General features: G+C 30.2%; 2 protein-coding genes and 1 non-coding gene across 11 annotated transcripts in view; 2 read left to right on the top strand and 1 right to left on the bottom strand.

Moving 5' to 3' along the window:
- Positions 1-17977, top strand: part of LOC124429278 (NAD(+) hydrolase sarm1) — a 93795-nt gene extending 75818 nt beyond the window's left edge. For 5 of the 9 annotated variants that reach the window (XR_006943409.1, XR_006943408.1, XR_006943407.1 and 2 more), the window contains 10 exons: positions 1-34; positions 3483-3703; positions 4089-4353; positions 5468-5635; positions 11125-11226; positions 12521-14518; positions 14644-14810; positions 14924-15145; positions 15291-15329; positions 16100-17977. The exon at positions 1-34 is cut by the window's left edge and continues 101 nt beyond it. Coding sequence is in view for 1 of the 9 variants with exons in the window: in XM_046974341.1 (XP_046830297.1) it covers positions 1-34; positions 3483-3703; positions 4089-4353; positions 5468-5635; positions 11125-11226; positions 12521-14518; positions 14644-14810; positions 14924-15113 (3145 nt within the window). In the remaining 8 variants the exon portion in view is untranslated. The remainder of the gene's footprint in view (positions 35-3482; positions 3704-4088; positions 4354-5467; positions 5636-11124; positions 11227-12520; positions 14519-14643; positions 14811-14923; positions 15146-15290; positions 15330-16099) is intronic. The other 4 variants (XR_006943413.1, XR_006943412.1, XR_006943414.1 and 1 more) reach the window with 2 other exon arrangements.
- A 634-nt stretch (positions 17978-18611) lies between these two features.
- Positions 18612-20948, bottom strand: LOC124429302 (myeloid differentiation primary response protein MyD88-like). Its single transcript, XM_046974406.1, has 6 exons — positions 20344-20948; positions 20027-20223; positions 19801-19896; positions 19607-19731; positions 19360-19528; positions 18612-19257 (listed from the first exon to the last, which is right to left on the bottom strand). The coding sequence occupies exons 1-6, from the start codon at positions 20451-20453 to the stop codon at positions 18872-18874; spliced, it is 1083 nt and encodes a 360-aa protein (XP_046830362.1). The 5' UTR covers positions 20454-20948; the 3' UTR covers positions 18612-18871.
- Positions 20949-21590: 642 nt separating this feature from the next.
- On the top strand, positions 21591-21781 carry LOC124429686. The gene has a single exon (XR_006943512.1). It is a non-coding gene; the product is annotated as a U2 spliceosomal RNA (small nuclear RNA).
- Positions 21782-23003: the final 1222 nt, after the last annotated feature.

Genomic DNA, 23003 nt, shown 5'->3' on the forward strand with positions numbered 1-23003 from the left:
TTCCCATCATCCACAAGTTACCACTTCATCGCAGGTTGTTTTTTTTTTGTTTTGCGTCCTGCTTTTTTCTTGTTTTGTTTTGTTTTTTTTTGTTTTTTTTTGTTTTTTTTAATTTTTTTTTTCTTTGTCTTTCCTTTGTCTCCTCTCATGAAGACCTACGTTTACATTATCTAGGAGCTTAAGTCATGAACTTAATGTCCAAGTAATCTAGATCATCGCGAATCGCGTTCGAAATATAAAAAAGAAAAAAGAACGCGAGAGAAGAGATAATTTTTCAATCTTTTTTTTTCTTTTCTTTTTCTTTCTCTTCTCTTTTTTCTTCTTTTCTTTTCTTCGGTTTTTTATATTTATTTATTTTTTTTTTTTTTTTTTAAGTAATCATCGATAATGAAATAATAATGATGATGATAATAATAATAATAATAATAATAATAAAAAGCGAGTTTATCAGAATTTTATAATTTAACATGTACGTTAACGCTTGCAAAATTTAATTATTGAGATTAATGATCGATTATTATATCATTTAATTCGTGAAATACTTAGAAATCGAGTGCAACATCTGTGTAAACATTCCGATGAGCAAGTACGTTTTTTTTCTCTCTCTCTCTCACACTTTTTTATGTATTTTTTTTTTCTTCTAAAAAAAAAAAAAAAAAAAAAGAAAAAAAATCTCTCTCTCTCTCTCTGTCTCTTTTTTTTTCGAAATATATTTAAAGGATGGACCAAGTCATAGTAATGTTTTTTTTATGCATCCCGGCGCTTAACCAAAAGAGAGAATATATTCTTCTCGTTAAGCCAAAAGTACACACTTTGCCATCGAACTTTCTATTTTAAGATCGCACACGAGTCAAAATGACCTTCACCGTAAGAAGAGTCGCGACGTTTTCTTCGCCTACGTTTCACTCTTGACCACTTCTGATTTCCCGAACAATCGATAAACTTCCAACTTTCGAGATATATATATATATATATATATATATATATATATATATATATATATTACACACACAAGCGCACATACATATATGTATATATATATTTAGAATCAATAAATACACTAGAGCATGATTTTTCTTTCCTCGAAAAATGAAAATGCCTCTTTAGAGGAAGTAATAAATAATGGAAAATTAAGATTTATAATAATAATAATAATTAAAAAAAATATATATATATACATATACATGTACATATATATATATATATGTATATGTATATATGTTTGTATATTCGTTTAATAAAAAACAAAAATAATTCTTTTATTATATTACTTGAGTCGTATCTAACAATTTTATTCTCTTGATTATCGATTATGCAATAGTGCAGAGTTCGCGTGACTGTGTTACGCCCACCAATTTGTGTGTGTTCTCTCTCTCTCTCTCTCTCTCTCTCTTTCTCTCTCTCTCTCTCTCTTTCTCTCTCTCTCTCTCGCTCTCTCTTTTTCTTTCTCTCTTATCTTCATACATTAGATTCTTTTATTACATTACATACGTGGTAATATGAAATATATTCGATTTATTCGATTTTTAACAAAACATAACAGATTGTTTACAATTTCAAAATTTAATTATCAATTTTTAAAAGAGAAACGCTTTTTGTTTGTTTATTCGTTCGTTCGTTCGTTCGTTCGTTCGTTTGTTCATTTTGTTTTGCTTTTTTTGGCTACGTAATTCTCATTCGTCGAATATTTTCATTGAAAACATTATGAAACGAAGCAAGACAAGACGTTTCAATGTTAAAGATCACTTTCAATGTAATCGTATACCCACACATAATTTCTCACACCCACGCATAATTTGTTTTGTCTTCCTTTTTTTTCCTTCTTCTTCTTCTTCTTCATCTTCTTTTCAAATATTATGGTTCTTACATACATACTTCTCATTCGAGAACACCGTCATATAATTTTCAAGGTTTTCATTCTTACTTCCTCGTACTACTATAGATACACACACACACACAGAGAGAGAGACACATACACATATATATATACATATAAATATAATTTAAAGAGAACATCGGCACTTATTTGTTTCGTTGAACATTACCAACAACTCAATCATTGGTAACACCTTGTCTAAATTGTTGACTCTTTGGCTGTTAACCAAAAGTATCTCCACTTTGTCTTTGATACCATTAGAACGTTAGAAATCTTTTATGTACGATAAAAGGAGGAGAACTACAAGTTTTATCAAACTTTCGTAATGTAATATTTAGTCTTAAGAAAAAAAAAAAAATATATATATATATATATATATATATATATATTTATATAAAAGACAAAAAAATGATTGAAATTTCTTTTTTCCCTTAGCAAATTCAACACACACACACACACACACACACATATATATATATAGATACTAGATATGAGCTTTTTTACACATTGGATATAATGAATTAATCGATCGTTCGTGTTGTAATGAATGAATTATTTGCAATATTTTGGCACAGGATTCTCGAATCAAATCGTTCTCTCATCTCTTTTCTATTTATAATACTAAAATAATTCTCCTCCTCATCTTTATTTTATCACGAGTTAAGCCGACAATTCGAAGGACTCCGAGTACTTACTTAAGATATTTTATACTTTCGAACACTCCTTAAAATACTGTTAGAGAGTTATAATTACATGTACTCGTTTCTGTTCCAAGCTCTCTTTCTCTTTCTTTTTCTCTCTCTCTTTCTTTTTCTCTTTCTATCTTTTTAAATACTCGAACTAGAGATTTTCTTCTTCCTGAACTGAAGTTCTCTCGTCCGAAACGAACAGCCTCTTTGCGATAGCTCTCTTTCCGTTCCTCTACATTTCTGTTGATTTTAATTATAATTTTTAGATCGTTAAAAACATAATTGATTTTGTTAAAAAAGAAAAAGAAAATTAAATTAAATGAAATATTAATTTTTAATACAATTAAAAAAATATTTTAAATACAAATTTTTATATATATATAATATTTATAATATTTATATATATATATATATATAATATATATATATATTCAATCTAATACAATCTAATATATTATATTAGATTGAATGTCTTTAATAATTTTTTCGTACGTTTTCTTTCTTTCTTTCTTTTGTTTTTTTCACATTGAAATAGAAGTAGATGATTTAATGAAAGATTATTTAATCTATAAAAATAGAAAACAGACAATGTAATAATAGCAAATGGGATATGGTTCATTGTATGAAATGATAAACGCGTAGGCGTGTGGTTGAAATTTTTTGAAGGAATAGAAAATTCATCGAATCGTTATATATTAAACAGTGCTTTTGAGATCACGAATAATTTCGTTTAGGATGAATTTGATTGATTTTTGGAAACGAGAAGTCGACCTCAGTCGAGACATTAGACAAATAGTAAGAGAGAAAGAGAGAGAGAGATATTAGTTAGATAGAAATGAGTAGTAAGTAGAGAAGAGAGTGTGTGACTCACCTCACGTGGATTTTAAATAGAACGTAAACGACTTTTGACTCGGCAGATGCTGACGACGAATCAGAGCCAGAGCAGCAGTAGCAGCAGTAGTTCGAGCAGGGTGGCCAAATCCTCTCAGAGGATCCTTACGTCGTCCTCGTCGAGTGAAATGAAAGCGAGCTCTATGAAGAGCGATCTGACCGAATTAAAGCGTGGCATTTCGGAGATGAAAAATATTTCAACGAATTTTTCACGATTACGTAGCAGCATGGAGAATCTCGTTGACAGGTAAGCGCAAATCAATTTTTCTATTTTATTTTATTTTTTTTTTTTTTTTTTTTTTTTTTTTTTCATTTAAACTAAATCTCTCGTTTTTCTTCCTTTTCTTTCTTTTCGAATTTATTTCCTCGAAAAAAAAAATATATATATATATATATATATATATATATATCCGTTTGTCAGAATGAAATATTTAAATGTTCGTACGTAATTTGAGGGTGGGACGAGGGGGGAGGGTTGGTGAAACGAATAAAAAGAGAAAAGGAAAGAAAATCAACGACTAATGATTTTTTTTCCTTCTCGTTCTTTTTTATTTTATTTTATTTTTTTTTTTTATTTTTTATTGCTTTTTATATATATATATATATTTTTTTTGTTGTTGTTCCTTTTTTAGAGACGGAACCGGCGCCGAAGAAAATGATTTGACCGAGCCATTGGTAACATTCCCGGATCCTGATACACCACCACCCTCAACGGGAACTGTCACATTGACGGGAGGTTCGCCGTCTCAATTGAGTTCTCTCAATTCATTGAACAATCTTCACAGTATGAGCCCGCAGATGAATATGCCGAGTATAACGAATAGGACGAGTTTACCTGCCGGTCAGGAAACTATGAAATTCGAACAGAAGAAAATGACGAGTGCATCCAAGACGAAGGTCAGTCTATAATGTTTAATGTAAACGGAGAAATGTGAAAAAAGGAAAGAAAAAAAAAAAAAAAAAATAAAGAAAAAGAAAAAAAAAGAAAAGAAACCAAGTACATACGACGATCACCGATGATCATCTTCTTATCGTTTTTGTGAATTAAATTAAGAAAAAAAGAAAAAACAAAAAAAGAAACAAAAGGAAAGAAAGTAAAAGGAAAAAGCGGATAATGCATCGATCGTGACCTTGTGATTAAATAATAATCACTTAAAGATCTTTGTAGATCGTTCTAATAATTTGTGTAACTTCTAACTTTATATATATATATATAAAGAACATATATATATATATATATATATATATATATGTTCTTTGACTGAAAGCAATTAAATTATTATTTACGTGCCAAGATCTGTTCTCTTTCTCTTTCTCTCTGTTTGTCTATCTGTCTCTGTCTCTGTCTCACGGAAGGGATCTAATAAGATCTAACATTAGAACTATGGATCTCGATCAGTAGGTGATCATCGGTTCGTAGATCGCACGTGGAATAATCGAGCATAGCAAATGACTCTTTAAGAACGTCGAAGAACGAGGCGGAGACTGTGCAATGTTTGGCCCGAGGTGTGGTTTCCTCTATGTAGTCTAGGTCAAGGACTTCGAGTCTCTTTCTCTCTCTCTCTCTCTCTCTCTCTCTCTCTCTCTCTATATATATATATATATATATATATATATATATATATATGTATGTATGTATGTATGTATGTATGTATTTCAATCTATCTCTCTCTATCTCTCTTTCTTTTTCTCTCTTTTTTTTTTTTTCTTCTAACTCACGAGTTGTCACAACCGATCGATCGTATGTATTATCATTCTATTCTTTTGTCCGATCTTTTCTCATTGATCATAATAATGATTACAATGATTATCACGATTATGATCATGTAATCATGATACACTGATATTGTCATGATTAAGATTATAATTGTATTTATTTATTTATTTTTCTATTTATCTATATTTCTTTTTCCCCTTTTTTTTATTTCTTTTTAATTTTTATTTATTTATTTATATATTTATTTATTTATTTATTTATTTTTTTTTTTTTTTTTTTTTTTTTTTTATATAGGTCGTTACCGATGGATTTAGTGCTGAAAAGGCAATAGCCAATAGCGCTGAAATGAGAGCATTACAAGCTGGCGATGTATCTTACAAAGAACAAAGCGCCGCGACCGCGGCAAGGGCACGGGTCGAATTGGACGGTGTATCTGCGGAAAAGAGGGTAGCTGCGGCCAGAGTAAGCGTACAAATTTAATCATTATATTTTCTTCAATATCTATTTATAAGATTATCCAATTTGCCCGATCTTGAATTATAATGAAAGAAGTGGAATTCATGAATGAACAGGGTAGATTTAAAATTGTGATAGTATATCTCTATTTTTTTTTTCTTTTTTTTTTTTTTTTTGTTTTTTTTTCCCCTATCATAATCCAACACATCTATCAAATTTCAATCTGATCATAATTTATATTTACGAGCAAGTATCATTCAATTTGTAATAACAATCGTTTCGTTTTTTATGATTATAATTATAACGAAAGTTTCGAGCTATTGGTATAAAAAGCGAACGATAAATTAGCGAGTATGCGATTACGTAAATACTCTTTGAAATCGTCGTCGTCGTAAATCGATTAGTTCTAAGATTCTAATAGATGACATGCGTCTATATATATATATATATTTTTTCGGAAAAGAAAATTTTCTCTGAACGTTGTACGTGTACACTTATTTAATTTACGTATACGTGTATAACGTATAGGTTTATTTTCAATCGAATTGAGCAGTCGTCGAACCTTCTCGTTGAGAAACGATTACACGAGGGAGTAATGCTTTCGAGAATTGTGTAAGACCTCTTTCAGTACCACGTCAGAGCTTTCCCATTGGTATATTCTATATTTAGATTATTTTAGCCGAATAGTATTTAGTCGGGATTCGTCGGATACGTTGGCGGGTTACACTTGAATCAGCGCGTCGAAGGGAAGCTTTTTGAAACTGAGCCAATCAACTTCTCGATTGGTTTATAGATACAAATCTACCATTTGTATATCTGTATATACGTCTTTACGTTAAAGCAATATGATCATTAATAACACTCATGTGTTGTGAATCTCACAGAGATTCAAATCCTCTCATTATACTATTTCTCTAATGCATACGTAATTTGTCAGATTTGTTTATTGAGAAAATTCAATAAAGCTTCTATTAAATTACATCGATCGAAATTATTTTATATTCGTACATAAACGATACGATATCGTTAAATCTTATTTAAAATAAATTAAATATCATTTTTGATCAATCAATTACTTTAATAAGTACCGCTATATCTTCTAAGCACAAGTAGTTTTTCAAATACACTATGTATATATATATATATGTGATACATGTTGAGATGATGAATCATATTGCACAGTTTAATCTGTCGAGATGGATACTTTTCAATTTTACCGTAAGATGACGTTGGAATATTAATAACTAATAATTTAATTAGAATATAACATTGTAAACGTATAAAACAATTAATGAAATTAATATTATCGAATCAACCGTCTATTGATTTTCTAAAGGACATTCATTGGAATTTCTTGTTGGTTGGTTGGTTGGTTAGTTGGTTAGTTGGTCGATCAATGGATGAGTAGGTGGTTGTTGAGCTTTGGACTTTTCCCGCATTGACCTTGAATATTTAAACGAAACGATTCTGTTCCTACGGGGCATGTTTCCAAGCACCACCACCACTATCGCCACTGTCTCTACCACCACCCACAACCACCACCACCATCATCATAACCACTACCACCATCACCCCCCAGTAACTCCAGTAAAACTTGGGGTTGAGTATTGAGCGAGTGGTCGATAACAGAACGGTTAGAAAGAAAGAACGTCAGAACAGTTTGTTCTTGGCTACGATAGCTTGCGTATGTTGTCGATGGGGCAACGACTTTCGAGGCTTGCACGGGTCCTCTTTCCTGTTTTAAGGACCCGAAATATTACAGTGACCAAACGTATTTTGAAAAACGATGATCATCGAGAAAAATATATCGGAATGGTAGGCCTGTTTGTAATGAAAAATTAATCATAATATATTTTATTTCTCATTTTTATATTTATTATTGTCTATTAAAGAGAGAGAGAAAAAGTACCGTATCAAAAGATAATTGATATATTTACATAGATCGGACGTCATTCGTAAATTGTTTTTATCTTTATCGATCGTAACGTTTTAATTACTTTAATTGCAAATTTAAGTGTTTTAAGTGAAAAAAAAAAAAAAAACAAATGCAATATATATCGAACAGTTTTGTGACAATGTATATGATATATTTATTCATCGATTAGATGGTATCAAATGGTTTAAAGGGAATCTTCGGTATGTGTATGTAAAGATAATGTTTAAGATTACGTAACCTAAGTTCTTAGGTTGACTGGTCAACTGGTGGCATTTGGTGAAATTCATTTTTCATTTCTCTATTCTCTCTCTCTTCTTCTTCTTCTTCTTCTTCTTCTTCTTCTTCTTCTTCTTCTTCTTCTTCTTCTTCTTCTTCTTCTTCTTCTTCTTCTTCTTCTTCTCTTTTTGCTAAACGTCATAATCCTCGGGAGTGTCGTCCCCATTCATTGAGGTGGTTGTTTTCTCTCACGGTTGACGTAATCTTTGTGAATTCAATAAGATTCAGAGGAAATATGCTTGCCAACTAGGTGTAAATGTCACCGATATCTTCACTCTCTTCTCCCGCCCCCGTCCCCGACCTAACTCAAAATAGAACTCGGCCGCGAAATACTTTCGGGTAAATTGCCAACATCTAACTTCTCTTCTTCGAAATGCTTCTTCAAGATCCGTGCACGCACGTACGCACGCACGCACGCACGCACGCACGCACGCACGCACGCACGCACGTACGCACGTTCAAGGTTCAATTTGGATCCAGCAGCGAATTGCCAAAAATTTTCATTCCTATTTTATCCGCTCGACGATTCTCTCCTTGTACTTGAGAGAGTTAAAAAAGTCGGCGGCTCCATTTACTTTAAATCGATCTTACGAGATTATTTATATTTAATTATTTTCATTTGTAAATCATTGCACTGGGATCTAGTTCAATTTTTAAGATTTTTATTATTATTATTTTAATTATTATTATTATTATTGTTGTTATTGTTGTTGTTATTGATTATTAATTGTATCGGTTAATACCAATAACTGGAGAATTATATTAGGCAATAATATTTACTTGATCGATTGATTCGTAATATCTTATTTATTTTTTTTTATACATATGTATTAATAATTTAAATATAATTTTAAGTTAAACAAAATATTAAATTAAATATAATTCTGCAATTGAAAATTTATAAAATGCAATTTGTTCTCGTAATAAATCAATGAAATCACGAATAATAATTCTTTGGTGAATATTACGTTCGACATTAGATTAGATATTGTATAACGTGTTTAAACAATATCCTCGTGATTTTAACACGATGAGAAAATTATTTTTAACAAGGTTTTTGCAACGTGACGAGTGATACTTTTCTTTCTTACGTGTTAAACCGCGTGACGTATATTAATGACTCCGTTCGCAAAGAGAATTTTACAATCTGTTGTAATAACAGCTTGACGTTGTGAATCTTAAATATTGAACATTGAAAATAACATTGGTAAACGTACGATGATATATTTGAAAGTAATATTTCCAACGTGACGACAACATATAATGGCCGTTCGAAATGTATTTTAAAAGTTCCCGCTATTGGCGTCACGTGACCAACAAGAAAGCTTTTTCGCGCGCAACACATATAAGATAGATCAAATAGGAGTTTAACAACTCCGACACGCTAAGATTAGTTAGTGCTTCGTCTTCATCGAAAACGTACGGATCGATCCTTCGTATATGCCTTAAGCAATATACTTTGTGTTTTAGAAAGTGTTATTTAACGCGGCTGGTATGAATATTTATAAACATGAGCGTACCTTGGCCGGTGCATCGAGGTATATTGCAACGAAAAAATTACGATAGTTCACATTCGGTAAGAATATCGAGATCATTTTTTCTAATCATCTTTTCTTTCCTTTTTCTTTCTTTTGTTTTTTTTTTTTGTTTGTTTGCTCAGATAAAAAAAAAAAGACAAAAAAGGATCAAATCAATCTCGTGCCCATAATATTTCATAATAAGACACTCGTAAAAAAAAGAGAGAGAGAGAGAGAGAGAGAGAGAGAGAGAGAGAGAGAGAGAGAGAGAGAGAGAGAGAGAGAGAGAATAATTTATGTTCGTAATAATTTACGAAATGGGACAAAAAACAGAAACAAACAAAAAAAATAAAGAAAAAGAAAAGGAAGAAAATACGGAAAGAAAAAAAAAAATTAAATAAATGAATATAAAAAATTGAGAAGTATAAATGATATTTATTTATTTGATCGATTAGACATGATCTATCTGTCGGTATTTGAATGATTGGATTTAGGAAAAAAAAATTATTTAAAAAAAAAAAAGAAAAGAAAAAAAAATGAAAAATGAAAACAAAATGAAAAAAAAAAAAATTAGAAAAGAAAAATAATAGGTGTCCTAGGAATGGATGACAAGGAATAAAAAAAAAATGACGCGTATAAACGGATATATATATATAGATAGATATAGATATATATATATATATATATATATGATTGTGTCCAGCGACAAGAGAAAAGACGCGACGACGATTTCGTGACGAAACGCTTCGCTTATATTTATAGAAATACGTCAGAAGGCATCGAAGAGGTCGGGATACATGACAGAACGGTCAGATTGCTATGGAACTGCGACGGTCGTACTTCTCTCGAAATTTTCGCATTCGTGATTTATTTGATAGTTTTTTCGATCTTGTTTCCTTCCTGGTTATTTTTTGGGGGGGGGAGAGGTGGGAGAGAGGGGGATTTTATTTTCCTTTTTCTCTCTCGTTATTTTCTAATTATTTTCTTTTGTTTTCATCGATCATTTCCATTCAATCTAATCTCTCTCTCTCTCTCTCTCTCTCTCTCTCTCTTTCTTGATTACAACATTCTCGCCTTGTGAAAGTTCTAAAAGTAAAGAAAGAAAAGAATAGAAAAAAAAAATAAACGAGGAAAACAAAAAGAATCATAGTGATGAACTTCGATCATTTGAATAATCATCATCGTGTTGGGGTTCTCATACGTGAAAAAATATTTTCGAAAATCATCGTGGGATTTTTTTTTTTTTTTTTTTTTTTTTTTTTTTTTTTTTTTTTTTTTTTTTTTGTACAAACTTGTGTGTTTGTTAAGTTTTTGAAAGAATGAAAAAAGAAAAGAGGAAAGAAAAGAAGGAAGCAAATTTATTTGAAAATTATTCCGATCGAGTGAGTAATTGCAATTGCAGTGTAAAAAAAAAAAAGAAAAAACATGTATTAAGCTAAACACGCATATCGTTCATTGTCATTCTAATTAGGGTCATTTAGTTTAGACAAAGGAGTTAGTGATTTAGCTCGACAAAGCACGTTTTTCGTTTTGTTTTCTTTTTAATATTTTTTTGTCTTTTTTTTTTTGTCTTTTTTTTTCTTTTTTTTTTCTTTTCTTTTTTTTTTTTTTCTTTTTTTTTGAGGGAAGGAAAGAAAGAAGGAAAAGGAACAACTTTCTTCCCATAAAATGCATTAGGCTTTCATATTTTATATGCTCTCTCTTCCGCGAATACAAGCACTTAGAATTGGTATCACCCAATATATCTATCTCTTTCGTTATTACAGGAACAGCGAAGCTTGAAGGCTGGAGATTTATCGCATCAAGAGAGCAACAACATGGCAGCCTCGACTATGAAGTTACAAAGTGATTCATTCAGTTCAGAAAAGGTTGGTTCTCATAATAAATCGATATAAATAAATTTCTACGTTTTGTAAATGTTTTCAAAAATAATATATTTCAAACGAAAATCTTGGTTAACTTGAAAATATTCTCTCAAATTCTCTTTCTCTCTCTCTCTCTCTCTCTCTCTCTCTCTCTCTCCCTGAATATATGTATATATTTTTTTTATATACAAGATATAAAAAATGTATTTGTTTTATCTTCAAAGATCGAACGGAAACGAAAAGAAAATTTGAAACTTGTCAAAAGTTTCCTGAATTCTTTTTCATTTTTTCTTTTTTTTTTCAAAAAAAAAAAAAAAAAAAAAAAAAAAGAAAAAGAAAAAGAAAAAAAAAAGTGTTATCTATAAAGGACGAAAGAGAATTAAATATATAATAGTTTTTGGATAAATGATTATAACAGGACCTTCTTGTTTTCTTTTCGTTCGTCACTTTGGCCAGTCACCAAAGAATACGTTTTTCGAGTTAGCCATAAATCGTTGTCTTTAAAAACGATCTGGATGAAGTTACCTTAACTTTGGCAGTCGTATGTGTATAGTTGTACGTATCGAAAAGTATGCTTCTGACTAACTACCTACGATCCTATGTCCGTGTCTGTGTGTGTACACACACACACACATACATACACGTGTGCATGATATCGAGCGTTTAAAGATTCCACCAATTTAAACGGTGACGAGCTTACCGTCAGCTTTCAGTCTTTCTCGATTTCCTGAACCACGAGCATATACTACGTCTGACGCCGTGGAAAAAGAAAAAGAAAAAGAAACAGAAAAAGAAAAGGGAAAAGTCACGACGACAATTTTTTAAAAGTCACGATGATGATTTCAAATGTAAAACGCGAAAGAAAAACTTTAATGATCCCGATGAAATAAATAGTTTACAATAATAACGGCAACAAAAGGAGAAGAAAAAAAAAGGGGGGGGGGAAGAAGAAGAAAGATAAAAAGAAGAGAAAAAAAAAAAAGAGAAATAATAAAAGGAAGGAAAAATAATTCAAAGTGTTTGTTTACATTTAAAACACGAGTGAAAACAACGAAAATGTTACGAAAGTGGAGCCTCGACTCGAGAATGGTAGTTAAAAACGTGCTTTGTAAAATCAACGTAGAAATGAATTAGTATTCGATCGTTTCGAATATTTTTGTTATGACCATTTAAAATATCGCCTATTATTGCGTCATACGAAATAAATTAGATTACGCAAAGAGGATGATAATAAAAGTGGTATAAATAATTACATTCAAATTAAAAACTGATGTTATTGTTTTGTTCTATTTTATAGAAGGCGATGGCGGCACAACAACAACGTCAGACAGTAACTTCCTCAGGAATTTACAATCACGAAAAACACATGGCATCGAGTTCGCAATCGAGTATAACAATAGCTTCGAAAGGAGTTACGTCAAAATCATCGATGATATGTGCGGCCAATGCGGTAAATCAATTGATGAATGGTATGAGGCCAGCTGAGGATGAACTTCTTTCATTGCCATTGGATGATCTGGATTTATTATGTTCTAAGTCAAATCCGCAGGATGTTGATCGTGCGATTGCTAAATACTCCGGTTTCTTAGATAGTTTCGTCGAACGTTTAAAGACCAACGAAGGAAAGAACGGGAAAGCTCCATTGTTATTGAACAGGGTAAATGAGATCATCAGAAAAGCCTGGGCTGTACCTACTCATGGTCATGAACTTGGTTATACACTGTGTAATACCCTTAGAACGAGAGGTGGTCTAGATTTGTTGATGTCAAATTGCATTGCGAGCGATCACGAGTTACAGTTCTCCTCGGCCAGATTATTGGAACAATGTTTGACAACTGAAAATCGTGCCCACGTGGTTGAACATGGCCTTGAGAAGGTTGTAAACGTAGCTTGTGTGTGCACGAAGAATGCCAATTCCGTGGATCATTCTAGAGTGGGCACCGGTATATTGGAACATCTATTCAAGCATAGTGAGGGTACCTGTAGCGACGTTATCAGGCTTGGCGGTTTGGACGCGGTTTTATTCGAGTGTAGAAAGAACGACGTAGAAACATTGAGACACTGTGCCGGGGCATTAGCCAATTTGTCACTTTACGGTGGTGCTGAAAATCAAGAAGCTATGATCAAGAGAAAGGTACCAATGTGGCTCTTTCCACTTGCCTTTCATAACGACGATAATATAAAGTATTACGCTTGTCTGGCCATCGCAGTTTTAGTTGCCAACAAAGAAATTGAGGCGGCCGTTTTAAAATCCGGTACCCTTGACTTAGTCGAACCATTCGTAACATCTCACAATCCTTACGAATTTGCAAAATCGAATTTGGCGCATGCTCATGGACAAAGTAAAAATTGGTTGGAAAGATTGGTACCCGTGTTAAGTTCGAAAAGAGAGGAAGCCAGAAATCTCGCAGCTTTTCACTTTTGCATGGAAGCTGGTATTAAGAAACAACAAGGCAATACCGAGATATTCCGTGCTATAGGAGCGATCGAACCATTGAAGAAAGTCGCCAGTTGTCCAAATGCAATTGCCTCCAAATACGCTGCACAAGCATTACGTTTGATTGGCGAGGAAATACCACATAAACTTAGCCAACAGGTACCACTTTGGTCTACGGAGGATGTTAGAGAATGGGTTAAACAAATAGGTTTTGCCGAGTGTGCTGCAAATTTTGTTGAGAGTAGAGTGGACGGTGATCTTTTGCTTCAATTGACAGAGGAGAATCTCAAGGAGGACATTGGCTTGACGAATGGAATTAGAAGGAGACGTTTTACGCGGGAATTACAAAATTTGAAAAAAATGGCGGATTACAGTAGCAGGGATACCGGAAATTTAAATAGTTTCTTACAGTCGATCGGTCAAGAATTTTCTATATATACTTATAGTATGCTCAACGCTGGCGTTGACAAAGATTCTATAAGAAATTTATCCGAGGATCAATTATTGACCGAGTGTGGTATAGCCAATAGTATACATCGACTTAGGATATTGGATGCCATAAAGAACATGCAACACAATCAATTCAGTTCTTGCGAAGACGAATCGCCGGATAAATCTTTAGATGTATTCGTTAGTTATAGAAGATCCAATGGATCTCAATTAGCTAGCTTACTCAAGGTTCATTTGCAATTACGTGGATTTTCGGTCTTTATCGACGTCGAAAGGTTAGAGGCCGGTAAATTCGATAATAATTTGTTGCAAAGTATAAGACAGGCCAAACACTTCCTCCTTGTGCTAACGCCCAAGGCATTAGAAAGGTGTATACAGGACAACGAGTGTAAAGACTGGGTCCATAGGGTAAGATTTCATTTCTTTTCCTTTCTTTTATATAGATCGTTCAACAATTTTTTTAAATCCGTTATACAGAGAAAATAGTTTTAACGTATCATTATCTCTCTTTTTCTTTTTTGATTCATTTACAGGAAATTGTAGCTGCGTTACAATCGCAGTGTAACATTATTCCCATAATAGATAATTTTCAATGGCCTGAACCTGAAGATCTTCCTGAAGATATGCGAACGGTTTGTCACTTTAATGGCGTACGTTGGATTCACGATTATCAAGATGCTTGCGTAGACAAATTAGAAAGGTAAATAATTAACGTGCACATAAATATTTGACTTTTGTATTTGATTTGTTATATATTAGAAAAAATTAACAAAACAAAACAAAAATAATATATATTCCTGAATATTTTTTAAGGTTTATGCGAGGAGAAATTCCTGTAAGATCTGAATTGTCCGGTGGTATACCAAGAAGTATAGCATCCAAGGACGTAACAGCACCTAGTACGCCAGGTAGCACGAATATGCGACAAGCACCGAATTATCAACGAATGCATAGCAATGAAAGTAGAGGTAGCGACAAGGATTCAAATGGTGGGCGAGACTGACTAGACGGCCCGCCCACAGCTATTCCAAACAGGTAAAATATTTTAGGATCATTCTTTTTTTCTTTTTCTTTTTTTCTTTTTTTTTTTTCTTTTTTTTATTATATCATATTATACTTCAATGAATTTATATCAAAAGATTAAAAATACTAACACACAACTAATTTCTATTTTCTACAGCAGGGAATATGAATCGCGATAAGACAATCACGATTTTAGGTCAGTTGGTGCAAAAGATATATATATATATATATATTTTTTTTTTTTATATTGATATATTTTATTAAGCTGCACCATTGTGAATGGTCTTGAATCGTTGTTCCCTCCATCCCCCCCATCCCCCAACCATATGTTATGAAATCATTGTTTCTCGTCCATATTGTTTTCACGCTTGTAGATTGTAATTTTAATGCATGCTATATGTAAATTATATCATTATTCAAGCAGTCCATTGTTCATTGATAATTCGTATAAAATTTGAGATAATTATCAATCAAATATCCTTAAGTTGTGTTAGTCACGAATGTTATAGTTGAATCTAGACGCCTGTTGATATAATCTCTTATTGAGATGTTACATTTTTTTTTTTTTTCCTTTTTTCTTTTTTCTCTTTTGTAATAAAGCTCGTACGTGCATTGTGCAATTGATAAATTTTCATTTGAAATTATAAATTATAATAATATCGAATTCATGTTCATTGTTGGCTGTTGCTATTGTTCTTTCGATGCACAAACGTGTCAAAGTTTGATTGTCCTTTATTTGCCTTTAAACATTTTCTATTTTCTTTTCGATTTAGTAATTGCGTCTTTGTAAAAAAAAAAAAAAAAAAAAAAAAAGAAAGAAAAAAAAACATTCAATGTCGCTTAAATGTATCTAAATGTAATTAAATGTATCTCGTTGAAATAATAGTTATCTGATAAACTAGATGATACACTATTAAAAATAATATTTATATTTATATATAAATACATATTTTTTTGTTATCGCAGATTTAGAAAATCGTCGAGTCCGTCCCGTTGGTTAATGGGTTTGCCGCCAACGTCACCTCGATTAAAATTCGTCCATACACATCCTGGAGGAAGTCCAATACCTCGCAGACCACCACGACATCCACCCTCTCCGTCTACACGATCTAAATCCTTAGAACTTTTAGATCAGGATGAGAAGAAATCATCTGTCTTGCCAGTCGCCAAACCTGAACCTATACCAAGGCCAAGATCCAAAAGTTTGGATGGTCTTTTAGACGAGGATGACGTAGTTTCACACATTAAGACTGAAGAATTGGCTAAGGATAAAGAAGAGAGGATTGATGATCGAGATAAGAAAAATCCTCTTAGTTTTAATGAAACAAATCAAACGGAAGAAAAAAATTGCGAATCTATTACGGACAACTTGAATGTATCTTGGAAAAAAGAAAAATATGAGGAACGATCAAATGTTGTTAACGAAGAAACAAAGGATGATAAAAATCCATTACCTGTTCCGCGTTTAAAAACAAAAATATCTAATTCACAATTGGATATATGTAAAGGGGTGTACGTCAAGGATGAAAAGAATGAGAAACCTTCATCGTCGTCCTCTGATAAAAGCAACGTTAATGAAGAAAATGATTCAACGTTGTTATCTAAACAAACAAATAGATTTACGAGTATGGATAAACGAGAGAACGAATCATCGTGTTCAATTGATCAGCGTGAGGTGACGAATTCTCATAAAGGGCAGCAACAAACCATTGAGCTTTGTGATAATAGTGTAGAACCAATACAGGAAAGACTAATGACGATAATAAACGATAAATCAATGTTGCTCAAAGCAAAGAGTTGTGGCGCGGGATTAGATTCCAACGAAAGTGTTTCGTCCAATGATTACAAAGCTGAGATAAAGGAACAAGGCTCGTTGCTATCATTGCCGGCAGGAGCCGAGCCAAAGAGAAAAAGAAATTTCATGGACAAGTGCGTAAACAAGGTGCGGTCTTTCATAAAGAGATAAATAATAATAATAATTATTATTATTATAATAATAATAATAATAATAATAGTAATAATAATAATAATAATAATAATAATAATAATCGTGACTTTGAAGAAAAAATTGTGCACAAGTGATATAAAGACTTATTCTAAATAATTTTATGATATCTGTTTCTTTTTTTTTTTTCTCAATTTTTTTTCTCTCTTCCTTCTTTTTTTCTTTTTTTTTTTTTTTTTTTTTTTTTTTTTTTTTTTTTTTTTTTTTTTTGTTGACACCACGCCGACTTTATATATCTTTATTCATAATTCCATCAGAACGATTCGTTTTTGTCGAACAAGATTTATATATAAAGAGAGAGAGAGAGATTATATTTAAAAAATAAATACAAAGGAAAGAAAACAAAAAGAAGAAGAAGAAGAAATAAGAAAACAAAAAAAAAAAAAGAAAAAGCGAAAAAAGGAACGTAATAGATATATGCAAAAAAAAATTTCCTGTAAATACACATCGCTGGTGGAAATATGAATATATTGAAGGGATAATAAAACTTTTGTGTATAATGACAGACAGCATGAAAATATAATGTTGTGCCTAAAGATTAATGTGTCTTCGTAGAAGTCGGAGCGACCGGATAAATGATTTTTATCTTTCTTATTTTCAAGAAATAGAAAATGTCGGTCCGCTTTATTTCAGGTGCCTTTTATATTTCATTAATGAATTGTATTATAAAACACTTAAAAATGTAATTAGATAATATTTTAATTTGTAATACTATTTTCTATAGACAGTTATATCTTTTTTGATTATCAACCGTACTCCTATAGAGAGCAATATTATAAATATAAAGGTTGTTTTAAATGCAGCTAACTCTAAAAATAAAGGTGACAAATTTAACGGTAGTTATGAGATTTTTATTATTATTTGACATCGTTTTTTTTTTTTTTTTTTTTTTTTTTTTTTCTTTTTTTTTGTCGTTTTTTTTTGTTTTATTTTTCTTTTTTTTTTTTTTCCTTTTTTTTTTTTTTTTTTTTTTACAATCTAATTGAAAAATATATATTAATCATTAAATTTTGATATATTTTTTAAGGATGTCATTTATGCATCATTTATAATTTATCAAAGTTTTGTCAAATTAAACGACTTTTATCTCAACAAACATCTCTCTCAATGTTTTCTCCAATAAATTTGATTGAAATCTTTTGTTTAATTATAAATAGATAGATAGATCTTCTCTTAGGGTTTGCATTTTTTTTTTTTTTTTTTTTTTTTTTTTATCTTAAATTCTAACTTATCATCTACCTTTCACGTTCTTAGATCTATCTTATAAACAAATACTATCCTATTACATATCTCTTGTTACAAGAAAAAGAGAGAGAGAGAGGGAGAGAGAGAAATAGAGATGTATATACTTTTTCACATCAATTTTTTTCATTCAATCCTTCATAATCCCATTTATACTGTATGATATTAATTATATTAAAAATATATATTTTATTGTTTTTAATTTTTAGATATTAAGATATAGAGTTATAAACAATAAATATTAATTTACTATGAATATAAAATTAGAAATTTTCTAATATGAGATATCAAATTGAAGTATAAATATTATAGAAAAATACTTCTATTATTTACATTGTATTCTATCGTCAAAAGCAGCGTAAATACTTGAATTATCCAAGTTAAGTAAAACATTCTATATATATATATATATACACACACAAATTTGCATATTTACATATGTACATTATATAAATGAATTTTTACATAATTATTGAAAGATATTCTATCTGTCATGACTTTAACATTAACATTTTTTTAAATGTCTTGATTTTTTGAAATTTCTTCTTCTTGGCCTTATTTTCTTTACATTTATTTTGACTTATATCCGTTGAATCTATTGTAATACTTAATGTACTTAAATTATCCAGAGACGGCAAATAAGGAATAGTTTCATGACTTTGTTCTTTAGTTTCTTGTTTTAATGTTAATTTTAATAATTCTTGCTCCCTTATATTTCTATTATGTAATGTATTTGAAACCTGAATGGAATCTCTTAATCGTTCCCAAAAATCATATAAACCGACTCGAGTATAATCAAGAATAAACATATACTTAAGTTGAAGCGGTAATACACACTTTTTGTATAAACATGGTATAATTTTCCTTTGACGCTTATCTGTGGGGTAAGATTTATGAATATCAAAATGTATAAAACACTTTTATATAAATATATATATATATATATATATATATATATATTTTAACTTTTGATACCTACCAATACTTAGGGCTTGAGAATAATTAAAAAAAAACTCGTTTGCAGAACTCTTAAAAAAATTAGGAGATATTATTATGATCATTCTATTACAACGTTCTGATATAAGAGTCATCACAGCCTCATGTTCAAAATTAATACCTCCTATTAAATCTCGATCCTTTATACAAAGCTACAAATATTTCATGAAAAAGATTATAATATTATTTTATATTATAATATAATTTTTAATATTACTGATCATTCTTACTTTTATGTTGAATTTTTCAAGCTTATCTATCATTTCATTTGCAAAGTCAATATCTTCATTAGCATACAAAACAAAAGCATCATATCTCTGATTTTCTAAACCTTGTTTAATTCTATAAATATCATCTATAAAATATAAAAGAAACGATATGATAATATATGGTAAAATAGTTAGAATATAATCTTAATACTAACCTACTGTTAATACTTTAATATCGATATTTTCCTCGATCGCTTCAACTGTTATTTGAGATTTTTCCAAACATTCTAAATATTTTTTAATATCCTCATCTGTAATATAGATTATGTTTTATTTATATTTTATATATTTTATTATATTTATCGCATAGTATTAGTACAAATCGGTATAGTATTGATATAGTTATAGTATAAGTACAAATATAGCATGAAAATTACTAACCGATGAATTGTTGAATATCATCAATAATATCCCATCTTTCTAGCGTAGATAACATATGTAGCAAGTTTGCAATATCATCATTACTTTTTCTTTTTATAACAGTGTTTAGAATAAACATAGTTTGATCAGAATGAGACGATACCAAAGGTAGAAGTTCACCTTCTATATTTGCTAAATGTGCTAAACCTCTCCAATCTCTATAGCGCAACAATGATATAATGAATAATATTTATGACATTAAAAAAAATGTAGATCTGATAAAATATTTCATTGCTCTTATAAAACGAAAAACGAAGTTAAAATAAAATAAAGATTACCTGGGTAAACCATTATCGCATGGAAGAAATTTTGTAGGATTTAATAGGTTAGAAATAGTATTTTTAGTTCTTATAGATAGGGCCGTTAATGGTACCATTGATAAATCCATCGTTATAATGATTAACGTTCACTTATAAATAAACAAAAACTTAACAATATATCACGCTGTTAAATTCAGACAATTATAGTCAACTTTATTCCCACTACGATTCTGGATATACACGTGACACGAGTTATGTTTTATAATAAAATATATCGACCTGTTTCTAATCTAAACTAACCTCAACAACCACATTACTTTTTCCATTGGCATTATTATTAATTTTTCTTTTTTTTTTTTCCTTTCACAATCTGATAACACTAAATTTAACCAGTAATTATTATTGAAAAAAACAAAAAAAAAAAGAAAAAAACAAACAAAAAAGAGGAAAAAAGGAAAAATATAAACGGAAATAATTGTATGTCTACAATAAGTTCTGCGTCATTCATACGCGACTGAACTAATCTTATGGACTGCGTATATTTTATGCCGCACACAAACCATTACTGTTCAGAATATACTACTCGAAATGAATGTACCATTTGAAATGAACTTTTGTAAAATTAAGAAAAAGAAATACGAAGAAAATAATCTTCATATGTATATATAATATTCTTTTTTATTCTTATCTCTCGTAACGCATAATTTTTTATTTTTCAATACAATCTTTAATAGTTTTTCCTTAAGAGTTGCTTGTGTTCAAAAATGAAAAAAAAAAAAAAAAAAAAAAAACAAATAAAGATTGCAATGTATTTTTTTTTTTCAATTTCTTGACTTATAAAAACAAAGCACTCGTAAGTACTTTTTAATCCAAAACAATATTATTTCTGTTGCTCTTTTATCCTATGAAAAAATACAATAAAAAAAAAATCTATAATTTATAGTATTCTTTATATTACGAAAATAAAATTACACTTAAGTTGTAAAATATTGTTTACGTAAAAAAATGTCATTTTTACGTCCAACTCTTTAATTATAATTTTTATTATTATTATTATTATTATTATTATTATTATTATTATTATTATTATTATTATTATTATAGTTGTATAAATGTTGTTCAAATAATCGTACCTGTCATTAGTTCTGTGAACATCTACCAAAGATAGAAATAATACGCAATGTGACCACTACGTGTCGCAATATACTCAATACCATTTTACGACATGAAGATGCTTATTTAAAGGATTTCAATAGTTGAACGTTATCGCTTCTCGGCCTATGGCTAAGATCAAAGTGTAGTATCTGTTCTTATCAGCTTAATATCTGATACGCTGCTCATAGAGCAGCCAGAATATTAGCTAGATTTTTGGAAATTGGCGGAAGGCCGGGGCTTGCTCCGCCTCTGCCGGGGGTTGAGCCGGTATTGCAGTACCGCCGGATTCAGCCCGTCATAATACAATTTAAAAACAAAAATTCTCGAAAATGTTTCTTCACGTGAAAAATATTAAAATGTAAAATACATTAATTATTTTTATTCGTAAGATCGAAGAAAAATCTCTTCCAATATTTGCAAAATTAAAAAAATTCAATAATAATAACCAACTCTCTCTTGATTCACGTTCACATGTCATATTTGTTTATGTTTTAACATTTTTTATAACTGTGCTTGATATAAAATATATTACTAACAAAAAATAATAATATCCAGTGGTGATGATGGGGCGGAAGAGAGATAGAAGTTCAGGGAAAAAATCTTTAAAGAAATATTAACTATTTATTCTAAAGATCTTTAGGAATTTAAAATTAAAAATTATTGAAGTCACGAGAAGAATAGGTTAGTGAGTGGGTGTATTACATCATATAAAAAAAAAAAGGAACACAAAGATTAGATCGAAGAGGAAACAAAACTTGGCTCGGGAATCAAATAGAGCCACTCCTTTCAGGGAGATGGTGCGCATATAATAAAAAGAAAATAGATTTTTTTTTGTCATCGTACCAACTGTATGATTGTGCTTTCAATTAAAAGTCTGTTTTATTAGGGTTGCTATTTGTTATTTTCCAATAGAGAGAGAATATAAAATACTTTACTTTAATACATGTACATCAATAATATTCTTTATTTAAATTTGTAACTTTTATTTTTTATTTGATAGTTTCATTCTTTAAACATAGAATCTCATATTTTCTTTTTTTTTTTGCATAATTAATAAATTAACGATATTGTTTTTAAAGTTTATTTAAATGATATTTAATTTATTTATATAAATTTTATTTACAGATACCTGGATGATTCTCATTGGAAGAACGCATTCATCTGTGAATACCTGTGACAATCTTCGCGAGATGTGGACCAATCAATGAACGATAACCGAGGACCAATCAACAAGCGAGATAGAAAAATAAGAAAAAAAAAGGTGCCTTCGTCTCACGTTCCCAATCTTTCTTTTTATCTTCCAAAATTCATTTTTTCTACTGTATACAAATATATATATATATATATATATATATATATATATATATATATGATATTTTTTCGTATATTTTGAATTAAGGTAAATATATAAAATAATACATATAATAGGAAACATCAAGTTTTATCGTTATTTGTAAGAAATTCTACGGTCGTAATTCGTTCATTGATAAACAAAATAAATTTGCGATAATCGAGTTTTATAT

Source organism: Vespa crabro, chromosome 15 (genome assembly GCF_910589235.1).
Source record: "Vespa crabro chromosome 15, iyVesCrab1.2, whole genome shotgun sequence".
NCBI lineage: Eukaryota > Metazoa > Arthropoda > Insecta > Hymenoptera > Vespidae > Vespa > Vespa crabro.